The 18,450-nt window shown below is 38.9% G+C and overlaps 1 protein-coding gene across 1 annotated transcript in view; it reads right to left on the bottom strand.

Moving 5' to 3' along the window:
• The window catches only part of EHBP1L1 (EH domain binding protein 1 like 1), a 333,907-nt gene that overhangs the window by 255,377 nt on the left and 60,080 nt on the right, over nucleotides 1-18,450 (bottom strand). Inside the window, exon 3 of the mRNA XM_053689234.1 lies at nucleotides 7,716-7,811. Coding sequence (XP_053545209.1) covers nucleotides 7,716-7,811 — 96 coding nt within the window. The remainder of the gene's footprint in view (nucleotides 1-7,715; nucleotides 7,812-18,450) is intronic.

Below are 18,450 nucleotides of genomic sequence, written 5' to 3'. Positions count from 1 at the left end.
GTGTATGATCTCATCTGTTTCCCTTATTCCTTGTCCCCCTCATGTATGATCTCATCTGTTTCCCTTATTCCTTCCCCCTCATGTATGATCTCATCTGTTTCCCTTATTCCTTGTCCCCCTCATGTATGATCTCATCTGTTTCCCTTATTCCTTTCCCCCCTCATGTATGATCTCATCTGTTTCCCTTATTCCTTGTCCCCCTCATGTATGATCTCATCTGTTTCCCTTATTCCTTGTCCCCCTCATGTATGATCTCATCTGTTTCCCTTATTCCTTTCCCCCTCATGTATGATCTCATCTGTTTCCCTTATTCCTTGTCCCCCTCATGTATGATCTCATCTGTTTCCTTATTCCTTTCCCCCTCATGTATGATCTCATCTGTTTCCCTTATTCCTTTCCCCCTCATGTATGATCTCATCTGTTTCCCTTATTCCTTTCCCCCTCATGTATGATCTCATCTGTTTCCCTTATTCCTTTCCCCCTCATGTATGATCTCATCTGTTTCCCTTATTCCTTTCCCCCTCATGTATGATCTCATCTGTTTCCCTTATTCCTTTCCCCCTCATGTATGATCTCATCTGTTTCCCTTATTCCTTTCCCCCTCATGTATGATCTCATCTGTTTCCCTTATTCCTTTCCCCCTCATGTATGATCTCATCTGTTTCCCTTATTCCTTTCCCCCTCATGTATGATCTCATCTGTTTCCCTTATTCCTTTCCCCCTCATGTATGATCTCATCTGTTTCCCTTATTCCTTTCCCCCTCATGTATGATCTCATCTGTTTCCCTTATTCCTTTCCCCCTCATGTATGATCTCATCTGTTTCCCTTATTCCTTTCCCCCCTCATGTATGATCTCATCTGTTTCCCTTATTCCTTTCCCCCTCATGTATGATCTCATCTGTTTCCCTTATTCCTTTCCCCCCTCATGTATGATCTCATCTGTTTCCCTTATTCCTTTCCCCCTCATGTATGATCTCATCTGTTTCCCTTATTCCTTTCCCTCCTCATGTATGATCTCATCTGTTTCCCTTATTCCTTTCCCCCTCATGTATGATCTCATCTGTTTCCCTTATTCCTTTCCCCCTCATGTATGATCTCATCTGTTTCCCTTATTCCTTTCCCCCTCATGTATGATCTCATCTGTTTCCCTTATTCCTTTCCCCCTCATGTATGATCTCATCTCTTTCCCTTATTCCTTACCCCTCATGTATGATCTCATCTGTTTCCCTTATTCCTTTCCCCCCTCATGTATGATCTCATCTGTTTCCCTTATTCCTTTCCCCCCATGTATGATCTCATCTCTTTCCCTTATTCCTTTCCCCCCTCATGTATGATCTCATCTGTTTCCCTTATTCCTTTCCCCCTCATGTATGATCTCATCTGTTTCCCTTATTCTTTCCCCCTCATGTATGATCTCATCTGTTTCCCTTATTCCTTTCCCCCTCATGTATGATCTCATCTGTTTCCCTTATTCCTTGTCCCCCTCATGTATGATCTCATCTCTTTCCCTTATTCCTTTCCCCCTCATGTATGATCTCATCTGTTTCCCTTATTCCTTTCCCCCTCATGTATGATCTCATCTCTTTCCCTTATTCCTTCCCCCATGTATGATCTCATCTGTTTCCCTTATTCCTTCCCCCTCATGTATGATCTCATCTGTTTCCTTATTCCTTCCCCCTCATGTATGATCTCATCTGTTTCCCTTATTCTTTCCCCCCTCATGTATGATCTCATCTGTTTCCCTTATTCCTTGTCCCCCTCATGTATGATCTCATCTGTTTCCCTTATTCCTTTCCCCCTCATGTATGATCTCATCTGTTTCCCTTATTCCTTTCCCCCTCATGTATGATCTCATCTGTTTCCCTTATTCCTTGCCCCCCTCATGTATGATCTCATCTGTTTCCCTTATTACTTTCCCCCTCATGTATGATCTCATCTGTTTCCCTTATTCCTTTCCCCCTCATGTATGATCTCATCTGTTTCCCTTATTCCTTCCCCCTCATGTATGATCTCATCTGTTTCCCTTATTCTTGTCCCCCTCATGTATGATCTCATCTGTTTCCCTTATTCCTTTCCCCCTCATGTATGATCTCATCTGTTTCCCTTATTCCTTTCCCCCTCATGTATGATCTCATCTGTTTCCCTTATTCCTTTCCCCCTCATGTATGATCTCATCTGTTTCCCTTATTCCTTTCCCCCTCATGTATGATCTCATCTGTTTCCCTTATTCCTTGTCCCCCTCATGTATGATCTCATCTGTTTCCCTTATTCCTTTCCCCCTCATGTATGATCTCATCTGTTTCCCTTATTCCTTCCCCCTCATGTATGATCTCATCTGTTTCCCTTATTCCTTGTCCCCCTCATGTATGATCTCATCTGTTTCCCTTATTCCTTTCCCCCTCATGTATGATCTCATCTGTTTCCCTTATTCCTTTCCCCCTCATGTATGATCTCATCTGTTTCCCTTATTCCTTTCCCCCCTCATGTATGATCTCATCTGTTTCCCTTATTCCTTTCCCCCTCATGTATGATCTCATCTGTTTCCCTTATTCCTTTCCCCCCTCATGTATGATCTCATCTGTTTCCCTTATTCCTTCCCCCCTCATGTATGATCTCATCTGTTTCCCTTATTCCTTTCCCCCCTCATGTATGATCTCATCTGTTTCCCTTATTCCTTTCCCCCTCATGTATGATCTCATCTGTTTCCCTTATTCCTTTCCCCCTCATGTATGATCTCATCTGTTTCCCTTATTCCTTTCCCCCCTCATGTATGATCTCATCTGTTTCCCTTATTCCTTTCCCCCCTCATGTATGATCTCATCTCTTTCCCTTATTCCTTTCCCCCTCATGTATGATCTCATCTGTTTCCCTTATTCCTTTCCCCCTCATGTATGATCTCATCTGTTTCCCTTATTCCTTTCCCCCCTCATGTATGATCTCATCTGTTTCCCTTATTCCTTACCCCTCATGTATGATCTCATCTGTTTCCCTTATTCCTTGTCCCCCTCATGTATGATCCATCTCTTTCCCTTATTCTTTCCCCCTCATGTATGATCTCATCTGTTTCCCTTATTCCTTTCCCCCCCATGTATGATCTCATCTCTTTCCCTTATTCCTTTCCCCTCATGTATGATCTCATCTTTCCCTTATTCCTTTCCCCCTCATGTATGATCTCATCTCTTTCCCTTATTCCTTTCCCCCCTCATGTATGATCTCATCTTTCCCTTATTACTTTCCCCCTCATGTATGATCTCATCTGTTTCCCTTATTCCTTTCCCCCTCATGTATGATCTCATCTCTTTCCCTTATTCCTTTCCCCCCTCATGTATGATCTCATCTGTTCCCTTATTCCTTGTCCCCCTCATGTATGATCTCATCTGTTTCCCTTATTCCTTTCCCCCCTCATGTATGATCTCATCTGTTTCCCTTATTCCTTGTCCCCCCTCATGTATGATCTCATCTGTTTCCCTTATTCCTTTCCCCCTCATGTATGATCTCATCTCTTTCCCTTATTCCTTATCCCCCTCATGTATGATCTCATCTGTTTCCCTTATTCCTTTCCCCCCTCATGTATGATCTCATCTGTTTCCCTTATTCCTTTCCCCCTCATGTATGATCTCATCTGTTTCCCTTATTCCTTGTCCCCCTCATGTATGATCTCATCTGTTTCCCTTATTCCTTTCCCCCTCATGTATGATCTCATCTGTTTCCCTTATTCCTTTCCCCCCTCATGTATGATCTCATCTGTTTCCCTTATTCCTTTCCCCTCATGTATGATCTCATCTGTTTCCCTTATTCTTGTCCCCCATGTATGATCTCATCTGTTTCCCTTATTACTTTCCCCCTCATGTATGATCTCATCTGTTTCCCTTATTCCTTGTGCCCCTCATGTATGATCTCATCTGTTTCCCTTATTCCCTTCCCCCCTCATGTATGATCTCATCTGTTTCCCTTATTCCTTACCCCTCATGTATGATCTCATCTGTTTCCCTTATTCCTTGTCCCCCTCATGTATGATCTCATCTGTTTCCCTTATTCCTTTCCCCCCTCATGTATGATCTCATCTGTTTCCCTTATTACTTTCCCCCTCATGTATGATCTCATCTGTTTCCCTTATTCCTTTCCCCCCTCATGTATGATCTCATCTGTTTCCCTTATTCCTTTGTCCCCCTCATGTATGATCTCATCTGTTTCCCTTATTCCTTTCCCCCTCATGTATGATCTCATCTGTTTTCCCTTATTCCTTCCCCCTCATGTATGATCTCATCTGTTTCCCTTATTCCTTTGTCCCCCTCATGTATGATCTCATCTCTTTCCCTTATTCCTTTCCCCCTCATGTATGATCTCATCTGTTTCCCTTATTCCTTCCCCCCTCATGTATGATCTCATCTGTTTCCCTTATTCCTTTCCCCCCTCATGTATGATCTCATCTGTTTCCCTTATACTTTCCCCCCCTCATGTATGATCTCATCTCTTTCCCTTATTCCTTGTCCCCCTCATGTATGATCTCATCTCTTTCCCTTATTCCTTTCCCCCCTCATGTATGATCTCATCTGTTTCCCTTATTCCTTTCCCCCCTCATGTATGATCTCATCTGTTTCCCTTATTCCCTTTCCCCCTCATGTATGATACTCATCTGATGTCCATTATTCCTTTTCCCCCCCTAATGTATTATTTATCTCATCTGTTGATTCCTTATACTTTCCCACATAATGTACTGATTCTCATCCTGTTTCCATTATTCCTTTCACCCTCACTGTATGATCTCAATCTGTTTCCCTTATTCCTTTCCACCTCATGTGATGATCTCCATCTGTTTACCCTTATTCCTTTCACCCCTCATGTATTGAACTCATCTGATGTCCCTTATTCCTTTCCACCCCCCTATTGTCATGATACTCATCTGTTTCCCTATACTTTCCCCCTCAATGTATGCTCTCAATCTGTATCCCATTATTCCTTATCCCCCCTCATTGTATGATCTCATCTGTTTCCTTTATTCCTTGTACCCCCCTCATGTATGATCTCATCTCTTCTCCCTTAATACCTTTCCCCCCTCATGTATGATCTCATCTCTTTCCCTTTATTCCTTTCCCCTCATGTATGATTCATCTGTTTCCTCTATTCCTTTCCCCCCTTATGTATGATCTCATCTGTTTCCCTTATTCCTTTCCCCCCTCATGTATGATCTCATCTGTTTCCCTTATTCCTTTCCCCCCTCATGTATGATCTCATCTGTTTCCCTTATTCCTTGTCCCCCTCATGTATGATCTCATCTCTTTCCCTTATTCCTTTCCCCCTCATGTATGATCTCATCTGTTTCCCTTATTCCTTTCCCCCCTCATGTATGATCTCATCTGTTTCCCTTATTCCTTTCCCCCCTCATGTATGATCTCATCTGTTTCCCTTATTCCTTTCCCCCTCATGTATGATCTCATCTGTTTCCCTTATTCCTTTCCCCCTCATGTATGATCTCATCTGTTTCCCTTATTCCTTGTCCCCCCATGTATGATCTCATCTGTTTCCCTTATTCCTTGTCCCCCTCATGTATGATCTCATCTGTTTCCCTTATTCCTTGTCCCCCCTCATGTATGATCTCATCTGTTTCCCTTATTCCTTTCCCCCTCATGTATGATCTCATCTGTTTCCCTTCTATTCCTTGTCCCCCTATGCTATGACTCTCATCTGTTTCCCTTATTCCTTTCCCCCCTTATGTATGATCTCATCTGTTTCCCTTATTCCTTTGTCCCCCCTCATGTATGATCCATGTATGATCTCATCTGTTTCCCCTTATTCCCTTGTCCCCCCTCATGTATGATCTCCATCTGTTTCCTTATTTCCTTTCCCCCTCATGTATGATGTCATCTGTTTCCCTTATTCCTTTCCCCCCTCATGTATGACTCTCATCGTTTCCCCTTATTCCCTTTCCCCCTCATGTATGATCTCATCTGTTTCCCTTATTCCTTTCCCCCCTCATGTATGATCTCATCTCTTTTCCCAAACTCCTTTCCCCCTCATGTATGATCTCATCAGCTTTCCCTTATTCCTTTCCCCCCCTCATGTATGATCTCATCTCTTTCCCTTATTCCTTTCCCCCCCTCAAGTATGATCTCATCTGTTTCCCTTATTACTTGTCCCCTCATGTATGATCTCATCGGTTTCCCTTATTCCCTTTCCCCCTCAGGTATGATCTCATCTGTTTCCCTTATTCCTTTTCCCCCTCATGTATGATCTCATCTCTTTCCCTTATTACTTTCCCCCTCATGTATGATCTCATCTCTTTCCCTTATTACTTTCCCCCCTCATGTATGATCTCATCTGTTTCCCTTATTCCTTGTCCCCCCTCATGTATGATCTCATCTGTTTCCTTTATTCCTTGTCCCCCTCATGTATGATCTCATCTGTTTCCCTTATTCCTTTCCCCCCTCATGTATGATCTCATCTGTTTCCCTTATTCCTTTCCCCCCTCATGTATGATCTCATCTCTTTCCCTTAATCCTTTCCCCCCTCATGTATGATCTCATCTGTTTCCCTTATTCCTTTCCCCCTCATGTATGATCTCATCTGTTTCCCTTATTCCTTTCCCCTTCATGTATGATCTCATCTCTTTCCCTTATTACTTGTCCCCCTCATGTATGATCTCATCTGTTTCCCTTATTCCTTTCCCCCTCATGTATGATCTCATCTGTTTCCCTTATTCCTTGTCCCCCTCATGTATGATCTCATCTGTTTCCTTTATTCCTTGTCCCCCTCATGTATGATCTCATCTGTTTCCTTATTCCTTTCCCCCTCATGTATGATCTCATCTGTTTCCCTTATTCCTTTCCCCCCTCATGTATGATCTCATCTGTTTCCCTTATTCCTTGTCCCCCTCATGTATGATCTCATCTCTTTCCCTTATTACTTTCCCCCTCATGTATGATCTCATCTCTTTCCCTTATTACTTTCCCCCCCTCATGTATGATCTCATCTGTTTCCCTTCATTCCTTGTCCCCCTCATGTATGATCTCATCTGTTTCCTTTATTACCTTGTCCACCCTCATGTATGATCTCTTCTGTTTCCCTTATTCCTTTCCCCCCTCATGTATGATCTCATCTGTTTCCCTTATTCCTTGTCCCCCTCATGTATGATCTCATCTGTTTCCCTTATTCCTTTCCCCCCCTCATGTATGATCTCATCTGTTTCCCTTATTCCTTGTCCCCCTCATGTATGATCTCATCTGTTTCCCTTATTCCTTGCCCCCCTCATGTATGATCTCATCTGTTTCCCGTATTCCTTTCCCCCCTCATGTATGATCTCATCTGTTTCCCTTATTCCTTTCCCCCCTCATGTATGATCTCATCTGTTTCCCTTATTCCTTGCCCCCCTCATGTATGATCTCATCTGTTTCCCTTATTCCCTTTCCCCCCTCATGTATGATCTCATCTGTTTCCCTTATTCCTTTCCCCCCCTCATGTATGATCTCATCTGTTTCCCCTTATTCCTTTCCCCCCCTCATGTATGATCTCATCTGTTTCCCTATTCCTTTCCCCCCTCATGTATGATCTCATCTGTTTCCCTTATTCCTTGTCCCCCCTCATGTATGATCTCATCTGTTTCCCTTATTCCTTTCCCCCCTCATGTATGATCTCATCTGTTTCCCTTATTCCTTGTCCCCCTCATGTATGATCTCATCTGTTTCCCTCTATAACTCTATAAGCATTTTTCTCTTACTCTGTACAGTGTTGCTGTGATGTCCACATTTTCAGGAACAGCCCAAACAACAGATCCACGGAACGGGTCCTTTATGCCCGGCTGCCAGCCGTGAGGCTGAAAATAAAAGAAAATGAGAAATTTAGATGCAGTAGTGAGAAAGAATGAACAGCTAGATTACGAGTTTGGGTTATTAGTGAAAAAGCATTGTTATGCTTCATAACGCTGCTTTTTCCCTAACGCCGCCATTACAGGTCTTGCAGGTATACCGCACACCTTTTTGGCCGTCACGCAACGTCAGTACCGCACTTTTTAAAAAGTCCATTTTCAATGGGACTCCCATAACGCCGGTATTACGAGTTTTGTTGTGAGGCCAAAAAGTGAGCGGTACACTCTATAACCACAAGATCCGTACCGCCATCTAAAGTCAGTAGTTATGAGTTTTACGTTACAAAGCTGTAGCATAAAACAAATAACTAAACTGCTACAAAGTACACTAACACCCATAAACTACCTATTAACCCCTAAACCGAGGCTCTGCCGCATCGCAAACACTAAAATAAATACGAGGGACTTGGTGAGGAGGCAATGGGAACTCTTGTATTTTAACTAGCCACAATATTTGATTAATTTACTTTATACTTTAACTAATCTATGTAAATATAAGAAGGATCCGTAAATGGGGTGCAAACTGAGTTAAGTATTGTACAGTTAGAACGCTGGAGAATTTAACTCCGTTAACACCTAATCTCAGTGATCAGGTTAAATGGCTGTCATATATATTCAAGTTCCACAGGAAAAGTAACAAACTTTCCTATACATAGTGGAAGCTATGAACACAAAGCATTAACCTAACAACGAGATACTACTAGAGGCACAACTTTATATAACAATATCTATATTTCAAATTGGGTGATATTGCTGGACTATATCTAGAGAATAACAGCAGTTGTTTGATATGGCTATGTTATGCACAGATATTGCAATATTGCTGGGCTATATATAGAGAATAACAGCAGTTGGTTGATATGACTATGCTATGCACAGATATTGCAATATTGCTGGGCTATATATAGAGGAATAACAGCAGTTGGTTGATATGACTATGTTATGCACAGATAATGCAATATTGCTGGGCTATATATAGAGAACTAACAGCAGTTGGTTGATACGACTATGTTATGCACAGATATTGCAATATTGCCTGGGCTATATATAGGAATAACAGCAGTTGGTTGATATGACTATGGTATGCACAGATATTGCAATATTGCTGGGCTATATATAGAGAATAACAGCAGTTGGTTGATACGACTATGCTATGCACAGATATTGCAATATTGCTGGGCTATATATAGAGAATAACAGCAGTTGGTTGATATGACTATGTTATGCACAGATATTGCAATATTGCTGGGCTATATATAGAGAATAACAGCAGTTGGTTGATAAGACTATGATATGCCACAGATACTGCAATATTGCCTGGGCTATATATAGAGAATAACAGCAGTTGGTTGATATGACTATGCTATGCACAGATATTGCAATATTGCTGGGCTATATATAGAGAATAACAGCAGTTGGTTGATACGACTATGCTATGCACAGATATTGCAATATTGCTGGGCTATATATAGAGAATAACAGCAGTTGGTTGATATGACTATGTTATGCACAGATATTGCAATATTGCTGGGCTATATATAGAGAATAACAGCAGTTGGTTGATACGACTATGTTATGCACAGATATTGCAATATTGCTGGGCTATATATAGAGAATAACAGCAGTTGGTTGATACGACTATGTTATGCACAGATATTGCAATATTGCTGGGCTATATATAGAGAATAACAGCAGTTGGTTGATATGACTATGTTATGCACAGATATTGCAATATTGCTGGGCTATATATAGAGAATAACAGCAGTTGGTTGATATGACTATGTTATGCACAGATATTGCAATATTGCTGGGCTATATATAGAGAATAACAGCAGTTGGTTGATATGACTATGCTTATGCACAGATATTGCAATATTGCTGGGCTATATATATAGAGAATAACAGCAGTTGGTTGATATGGACTATGCTATGCACAGATACTTGCAATATTGCCTGGGCTATATATAGAGAATAACAGCAGTTGGTTGATATGACTATGCTATGCACAGATATTGCAATATTGCTGGGCTATATATAGAGAATAAAAGCAGTTGGTTGATATGGACTATGCTATGCACAGATATTGCAATATTGCTGGGCTATATATAGAGAATAACAGCAGTTGGTTGATATGGACTATGCTTATGCACAGATATTGCAATATTGCTGGGCTTATATAGAGAATAACAGCAGTTGGTTGATATGACTATGCTATGCACAGATATTGCAATATTGATGGGCTATATATAGAGAATAACAGCAGTTGGTTGATATGACTATGCTATGCACAGATATTGCAATACTTGCTGGGCTATATATAAGAGAATAACAGCAGTTGGTTGATATTGACTATGTTATGCACAGATATTGCAATATTGCTGGGCTATATATAGAGAATAACAGCAGTTGGTTGATACGACTATGTATGCACAGATATTGCAATATTGCTGGGCTATATATAGAGAATAACAGCAGTTGGTTGATATGACTATGCTATGCACAGATATTGCAATATTGCTGGGCTATATATAGAGAATAACAGCAGTTGGTTGATATGACTATGTTATGCACAGATATTGCAATATTGCTGGGCTATATATAGAGAATAACAGCAGTTGGTTGATATGACTATGCTATGCACAGATATTGCAATATTGCTGGGCTATATATAGAGAATAACAGCAGTTGGTTGATATGACTATGCTATGCACAGATATTGCAATATTGCTGGGCTATATATAGAGAATAACAGCAGTTGGTTGATATGACTATGTTATGCACAGATATTGCAATATTGCTGGGCTATATATAGAGAATAACAGCAGTTGGTTGATACGACTATGCTATGCACAGATATTGCAATATTGCTGGGCTATATATAGAGAATAACAGCAGTTGGTTGATACTTACTATGCTTATGCACAGAATTGCAATATTGCTGGCTATATATAGAGAATAACAGCAGTTGGTTGATATGACTATGTTTATGCACAGATATTGCAATATTGCTGGGCTATATATAGAAGAATAACAGCAGTTGGTTGATATGACTATGTTATGCACAGATATTGCAATATTGCTGGGCTATATATAGAGAATAACAGCAGTTGGTTGATATGACTATGCTATGCACAGATATTGCAATATTGCTGGGCTATATATAGAGAATAACAGCAGTTGGTTGATATGGACTATGGTATATGCACAGATATTGCAATATTGCTGGGCTATATATAGAGAATAACAGCAGTTGGTTGATACGACTATGCTATGCCACAGATATTGCAATATTGCCTGGGCCTATTATATAGAGAATAACAGCAGTTGGTTGATACGACTATGCTATGCACAGATATTGCAATATTGCTGGGCTATATAAAGAGAATAACAGCAGTTGGTTGATACCGAATATGTATGCACAGATATTGCAATATTGCTGGGCTATATATAGAGAATAACAGCAGTTGGTTGATACGACTATGATATGCACAGATATGCCAATATTGCTGGGCCTATATATAGAGAAAAACAGCAGTTGGTTGATACGACTATGCTATGCACAGATATTGCAATATTGCTGGGCTTATATATAGAGAATAACAGCAGTTGGTTGATAACGACTATGCTATGCACAGATATTGCAATATTGCTGGGCTATATATAGAGAATAACAGCAGTTGGTTGATACTGACTATGTTATGCACAGATATTGCAATATTGCTGGGCTATATATAGAGAATAACAGCAGTTGGTTGATATGACTATGCTTATGCACAGATACTGCAATATTGCTGGGCTATATCTAGAGAATAACAGCAGTTGGTGATATTGACTATGCTATGCACAGATACTGCAATATTGCTGGGCTATATATATAGAGAATAACAGCAGTTGGTTGATAAGACTATGCTTATGCCACAGATACATGCAATATTGCTGGGCTATATCCTAGAGAATAACAGCAGTTGGTTGATATGACTTTGTATGCACAGATATTGCAATATTGCCTGGGCTATATATAGAGAATAACAAGCAGTTGGTTGATATGAACTATGTTATGCACAGATACTTGCAATATTGCTGGGCTATATATAGAGAATAACAGCAGTGGGTTGATACGACTAATGCTTATGCACAGATACTGCAATATTGCTGGGCTATACTATAGAGAATAACAGCGAGTTGGTTGATATGACTATGTTATGACACAGATACTGCAATATTGCTGGGCTATCTATAGAGAATAACAGCAGTTGGTTGATATGACTTTGCTATGCACAGATATTGCAATATTGCCTGGGCTATATATAGAGAATAACAGCAGTTGGTTGATATGACTATGCTATGCACCGTTATTGCATATTGCTGGGCTATATATAGAGAATAACAGCAGTTGTTTGATATGACTATGCTTAAGGCACAGATATTGCAATATTGCTGGGCTATATATAGAGAATAACAGCAGTTGGTTGATTACGACTATGTTATGCACAGATATTGCAATATTGCTGGGCTATATATAGAGAATAACAGCAGTTTGGTTGATACTGGACTATGGTATGCACAGATATTGCAATATTGCTGGGCTATATATAGAGCATAACAGCAGTTGGTTGATATGACTATGTTATGCACAGATATTGCAATATTGCTGGGCTATATATAGAGAATAACAGCAGTTGGTTGATACGACTATGTTATGCACAAATATTGCAATATTGCTGGGCTATATATAGAGAGATAACAGCAGTTGCTTGATATGAGCTATGTTATGCACAGATATTGCAATATTGCTGGGCTTTTATAGTAGAGAATAACAGCAGTTGGTTGATATGACTATGCTATGCACAGATATTGCAATATTGCTGGGGCTATATAGAGAGAATAACAGCAGTTGGTTGATATGACTATGTTATGCACAGATATTGCAATATTGCTGGGCTATATATAGGAGAATAACAGCAGTTGGTTGATCTGACTATGCTTATGCACAGATATTGCAATATTGCAGGGCTATATTATAAAGAATAACAGCAGTTGGTTGATATGACTATGCTATGCACAGACACTGCAATATTGCTGGGCTATATATAGAGAATAACAGCAGTTGCGTTTGATACGACTATGCTTATGCACAGATATTGCAATAATGCTGGGCTATATATTGAAGAATAACAGCTAGTTGGTTGATATGACTATGTTATGCACCAGATATTGCAATATTGCTGGGCCTATATATAGAGAATAACAGCAGTTGGTTGATACGCTGATATGTTATGCACAGAATATTGCAATATTGCTGGGCTATATATAGAGAATAACAGCCAGTTGGTTGATAACGACTTATGCTATGCACAGATATTGCAATATTGCTGGGCTATATATAGAGAATAACAGCAGTTGGTTGATAAGACTCATGTCTATGCACAGATATTGCAATATTGCTGGGCTATATATAGAGAATAACAGCAGTTGGTTGATATGACTATGTTATGCACAGATATTGCAATATTGCTGGGCTATATATAGAGAATAACAGCAGTTGGTTGATATGACTATGCTATGCACAGATATTGCAATATTGCTGGGCTATATATAGAGAATAACAGCAGTTGGTTGATATGACTATGCTATGCACAGATAATGCAATATTGCTGGGCTATATATAGAGAATAACAGCAGTTGGTTGATATGACTATGCTATGCACAGATAGTGCAATATTGCTGGGCTATATAGAGAATAACAGCAGTGGTTGATATGACTATGCTATGCACAGATATTGCAATATTGCTGGGCTATATATATAGAGAATAACAGCAGTTGGTTGATATGACTATGCTATGCACAGATATTGCAATATTGCTGGGCTATATATAGAGAATAACAGCAGTTGGTTGATATGACTATGCTATGCACAGATATTGCAATATTGCTGGGCTATATATAGAGAATAACAGCAGTTGGTTGATATGACTATGTTATGCACAGATATTGCAATATTGCTGGGCTATATATAGAGAATAACAGCAGTTGGTTGATATGACTATGCTATGCACAGATATTGCAATATTGCTGGGCTATATATAGAGAATAACAGCAGTTGGTTGATACGACTATGTTATGCACAGATATTGCAATATTGCTGGGCTATATATAGAGAATAACAGCAGTTGGTTGATACGACTATGTTATGCACAGATATTGCAATATTGCTGGGCTATATATAGAGAATAACAGCAGTTGGTTGATATGACTATGTTATGCACAGATATTGCAATATTGCTGGGCTATATATAGAGAATAACAGCAGTTGGTTGATATGACTATGCTATGCACAGATATTGCAATATTGCTGGGCTATATATAGAGAATAACAGCAGTTGGTTGATATGACTATGTTATGCACAGATATTGCAATATTGCTGGCTATATATAGAGAATAACAGCAGTTGGTTGATATGACTATGCTATGCACAGAATTGCAATATTGCTGGGCTATATATAGAGAATAACAGCAGTTGGTTGATATGACTATGCTATGCACAGAAATTGCAATATTGCTGGGCTATATATAGAGAATAACAGCAGTTGGTTGATACGACTATGCTATGCACAGATACTGCAATATTGCTGGGCTATATATAGAGAATAACAGCAGTTGGTTGATACGACTATGCTATGCACAGATATTGCAATATTGCTGGGCTATATATAGAGAATAACAGCAGTTGGTTGATATGACTATGGTATGCACAGATATTGCAATATTGCTGGGCTATATATAGAGAATAACAGCAGTTGGTTGATATGACTATGCTATGCACAGATATTGCAATATTGCTGGGCTATATATAGAGAATAACAGCAGTTGGTTGATATGACTATGGTATGCACAGATATTGCAATATTGCTGGGCTATATATAGAGAATAACAGCAGTTGGTTGATATGACTATGTTATGCCACAGATATTGCAATATAGCTGGGCTATATATAGAGAATAACAGCAGTTGGTTGATATGACTATGTTATGGCACAGATATTGCAATATTGCTGGGCTATATATATAGAGAATAACAGCAGTTGGTTGATACGACTATGTTATGCACAGATATTGCAATATTGCTGGCTATATATAGAGAATAACAGCAGTTGGGTTGATATGACTATGCTATGCACAGATATTGCAATATTGCTGGGCTATATATAGAGAATAACAGCAGTTGGTTGATATGACTATGTTATGCACAGATATTGCAATATTGCTGGGCTATATAAAGGAGAATAACAGCAGGTTGGTGATACGACTAGCTTTATGCACAGATATTGCAATATTGCTGGGCTATATATAGAGAGATAACAGCAGTTGGTTGATAAGACTATGTCTATGCACAGATATTGCAATATTGCAGGGGCTATATATAGAGAATAACAGCAGTTGGTTGATACGACTATGTTATGCACAGATATTGCAATATTGCTGGGCTATATATAGAGAATAACAGCAGTTGGTTGATATGACTATGCTATGCACAGATATTGCAATATTGCTGGGCTATATATAGAGAATAACAGCAGTTGGTTGATATGACTATGTATGCACAGATATTGCAATATTGCTGGGCTATATATAGAGAATAACAGCAGTTGGTTGATATGACTATGTTATGCACAGATATTGCAATATTGCTGGGCTATATATAGAGAATAACAGCAGTTGGTTGATATGACTATGGTATGCACAGATATTGCAATATTGCTGGGCTATATATAGAGAATAACAGCAGTTGGTTGATATGACTATGCTATGCACAGATATTGCAATATTGCTGGGCTATATATAGAGAATAACAGCAGTTGGTTGATATGACTATGCTATGCACAGATATGCAATATTGCTGGGCTATATATAGAGAATAACAGCAGTTGGTTGATATGACTATGTATGCACAGATATTGCAATATTGCTGGGCTATATATAGAGAATAACAGCAGTTGTTGATATGACTATGCTATGCACAGATATTGCAATATTGCTGGGCTATATATAGAGAATAACAGCAGTTGGTTGATATGACTATGCTATGCACAGATATTGCAATATTGCTGGGCTATATATAGAGAATAACAGCAGTTGGTTGATATGACTATGTTATGCACAGATATTGCAATATTGCTGGGCTATATAGAGAATAACAGCAGTTGTTGATATGACTATGCTATGCACAGATATTGCAATATTGCTGGGCTATATATAGAGAATAACAGCAGTTGGTTGATATGACTATGCTATGCACAGATATTGCAATATTGCTGGGCTATAATAGAGAATAACAGCAGTTGGTTGATATGACTATGTATGCACAGATATTGCAATATTGCTGGGCTATATATAGAGAATAACAGCAGTTGGTTGATATGACTATGTTATGCACAGATATTGCAATATTGCTGGGCTATATATAGAGAATAACAGCAGTTGGTTGATATGACTATGTATGCACAGATATTGCAATATTGCTGGGCTATATATAGAGAATAACAGCAGTTGGTTGATATGACTATGTATGCACAGATATTGCAATATTGCTGGGCTATATATATAGAGAATAACAGCAGTTGGTTGATGACTATGCTATGCACAGATATTGCAATATTGCTGGGCTTATATAGAGAATAACAGCAGTTGGTTGATATGACTATGTATGCACAGATATTGCAATATTGCTGGGCTATATATAGAGAATAACAGCAGTTGGTTGATATGACTATGTTATGCACAGATATTGCAATATTGCTGGGCTATATATAGAGAATAACAGCAGTTGGTTGATATGACTATGCTATGCACAGATATTGCAATATTGCTGGGCTATATATAGAGAATAACAGCAGTTGGTTGATATGACTATGCTATGCACAGATATTGCAATATTGCTGGGCTATATATAGAGAATAACAGCAGTTGGTTGATATGACTATGCTATGCACAGATATTGCAATATTGCTGGGCTATATATAGAGAATAACAGCAGTTGGTTGATATGACTATGTTATGCACAGATATTGCAATATTGCTGGGCTATAAATATAGAGAATAACAGCAGTTGGTTGATATGACTATGTTATGCACAGATATGCAATATTGCTGGGCTATATAGAGAATAACAGCAGTTGGTTGATATGACTATGCTATGCACAGATATTGCAATATTGCTGGGCTATATATAGAGAATAACAGCAGTTGGTTGATATGACTATGTTATGCACAGATACTGCAATATTGCTGGGCTATATATAGAGAATAACAGCAGTTGGTTGATATGACTATGTTATGCACAGATATTGCAATATTGCTGGGCTATATATAGAGAATAACAGCAGTTGGTTGATATGACTATGTATGCACAGATATTGCAATATTGCTGCTATATATAGAGAATAACAGCAGTTGGTTGATATGACTTTGCTATGCACAGATATTGCAATATTGCTGGGCTATATATAGAGAATAACAGCAGTTGGTTGATATGACTATGTTATGCACAGATATTGCAATATTGCTGGGCTATATATAGAAATAACAGCAGTTGGTTGATATGACTAAGTTATGCACAGATATTGCAATATTGCTGGGCTATATATAGAAATAACAGCAGTTGGTTGATATGACTATGCTATGCACAGATATTGCAATATTGCTGGGCTATATAGAGAATAACAGCAGTTGTTGATATGACTAGTATGCACAGATATTGCAATATTGCTGGGCTATATATAGAGAATAACAGCAGTTGGTTGATATGACTATGTATGCACAGATATTGCAATATTGCTGGGCTATATATAGAGAATAACAGCAGTTGGTTGATATGACTACTATGCACAGATATTGCAATATTGCGGGCTATTATAGAGAATAACAGCAGTTGGTTGATACGACTATGTTATGCACAGATATTGCAATATTGCTGGGCTATATAGAGAATAACAGCAGTTGGTTGATATGACTATGTTATGCACAGATATTGCAATATTGCTGGGCTATATATAGAGAATAACAGCAGTTGGTTGATATGACTATGTTATGCACAGATATTGCAATATTGCTGGGCTATATATAGAGAATAACAGCAGTTGGTTGATATGACTATGCTATGCACAGATATTGCAATATTGCTGGGCTATATATGAGAATAACAGCAGTTGCTTGATATGACTATGCTATGCACAGATACTGCAATATTGCTGGGCTATATATAGAGAATAACAGCAGTTGGTTGATATGACTATGTTATGCACAGATATTGCAATATTGCTGGGCTATATATAGAGAATAACAGCAGTTGGTTGATATGACTATGCTATGCACAGATATTGCAATATTGCTGGGCTATATATAGAGAATAACAGCAGTTGGTTGATATGACTATGCTATGCACAGATATGCAATATTGCTGGGCTATATATAGAGAATAACAGCAGTTGGTTGATACTGACTATGTTATGCACAGATATTGCAATATTGCTGGGCTATATATAGAGAATAACAGCAGTTGGTTGATATGACTATGCTATGCACAGATAT

Source organism: Bombina bombina, chromosome 7 (assembly GCF_027579735.1).
Source record: "Bombina bombina isolate aBomBom1 chromosome 7, aBomBom1.pri, whole genome shotgun sequence".
Classification (NCBI taxonomy): Eukaryota; Metazoa; Chordata; class Amphibia; order Anura; family Bombinatoridae; genus Bombina; species Bombina bombina.
This window is presented reverse-complemented; position numbering and strand designations above follow the sequence as displayed.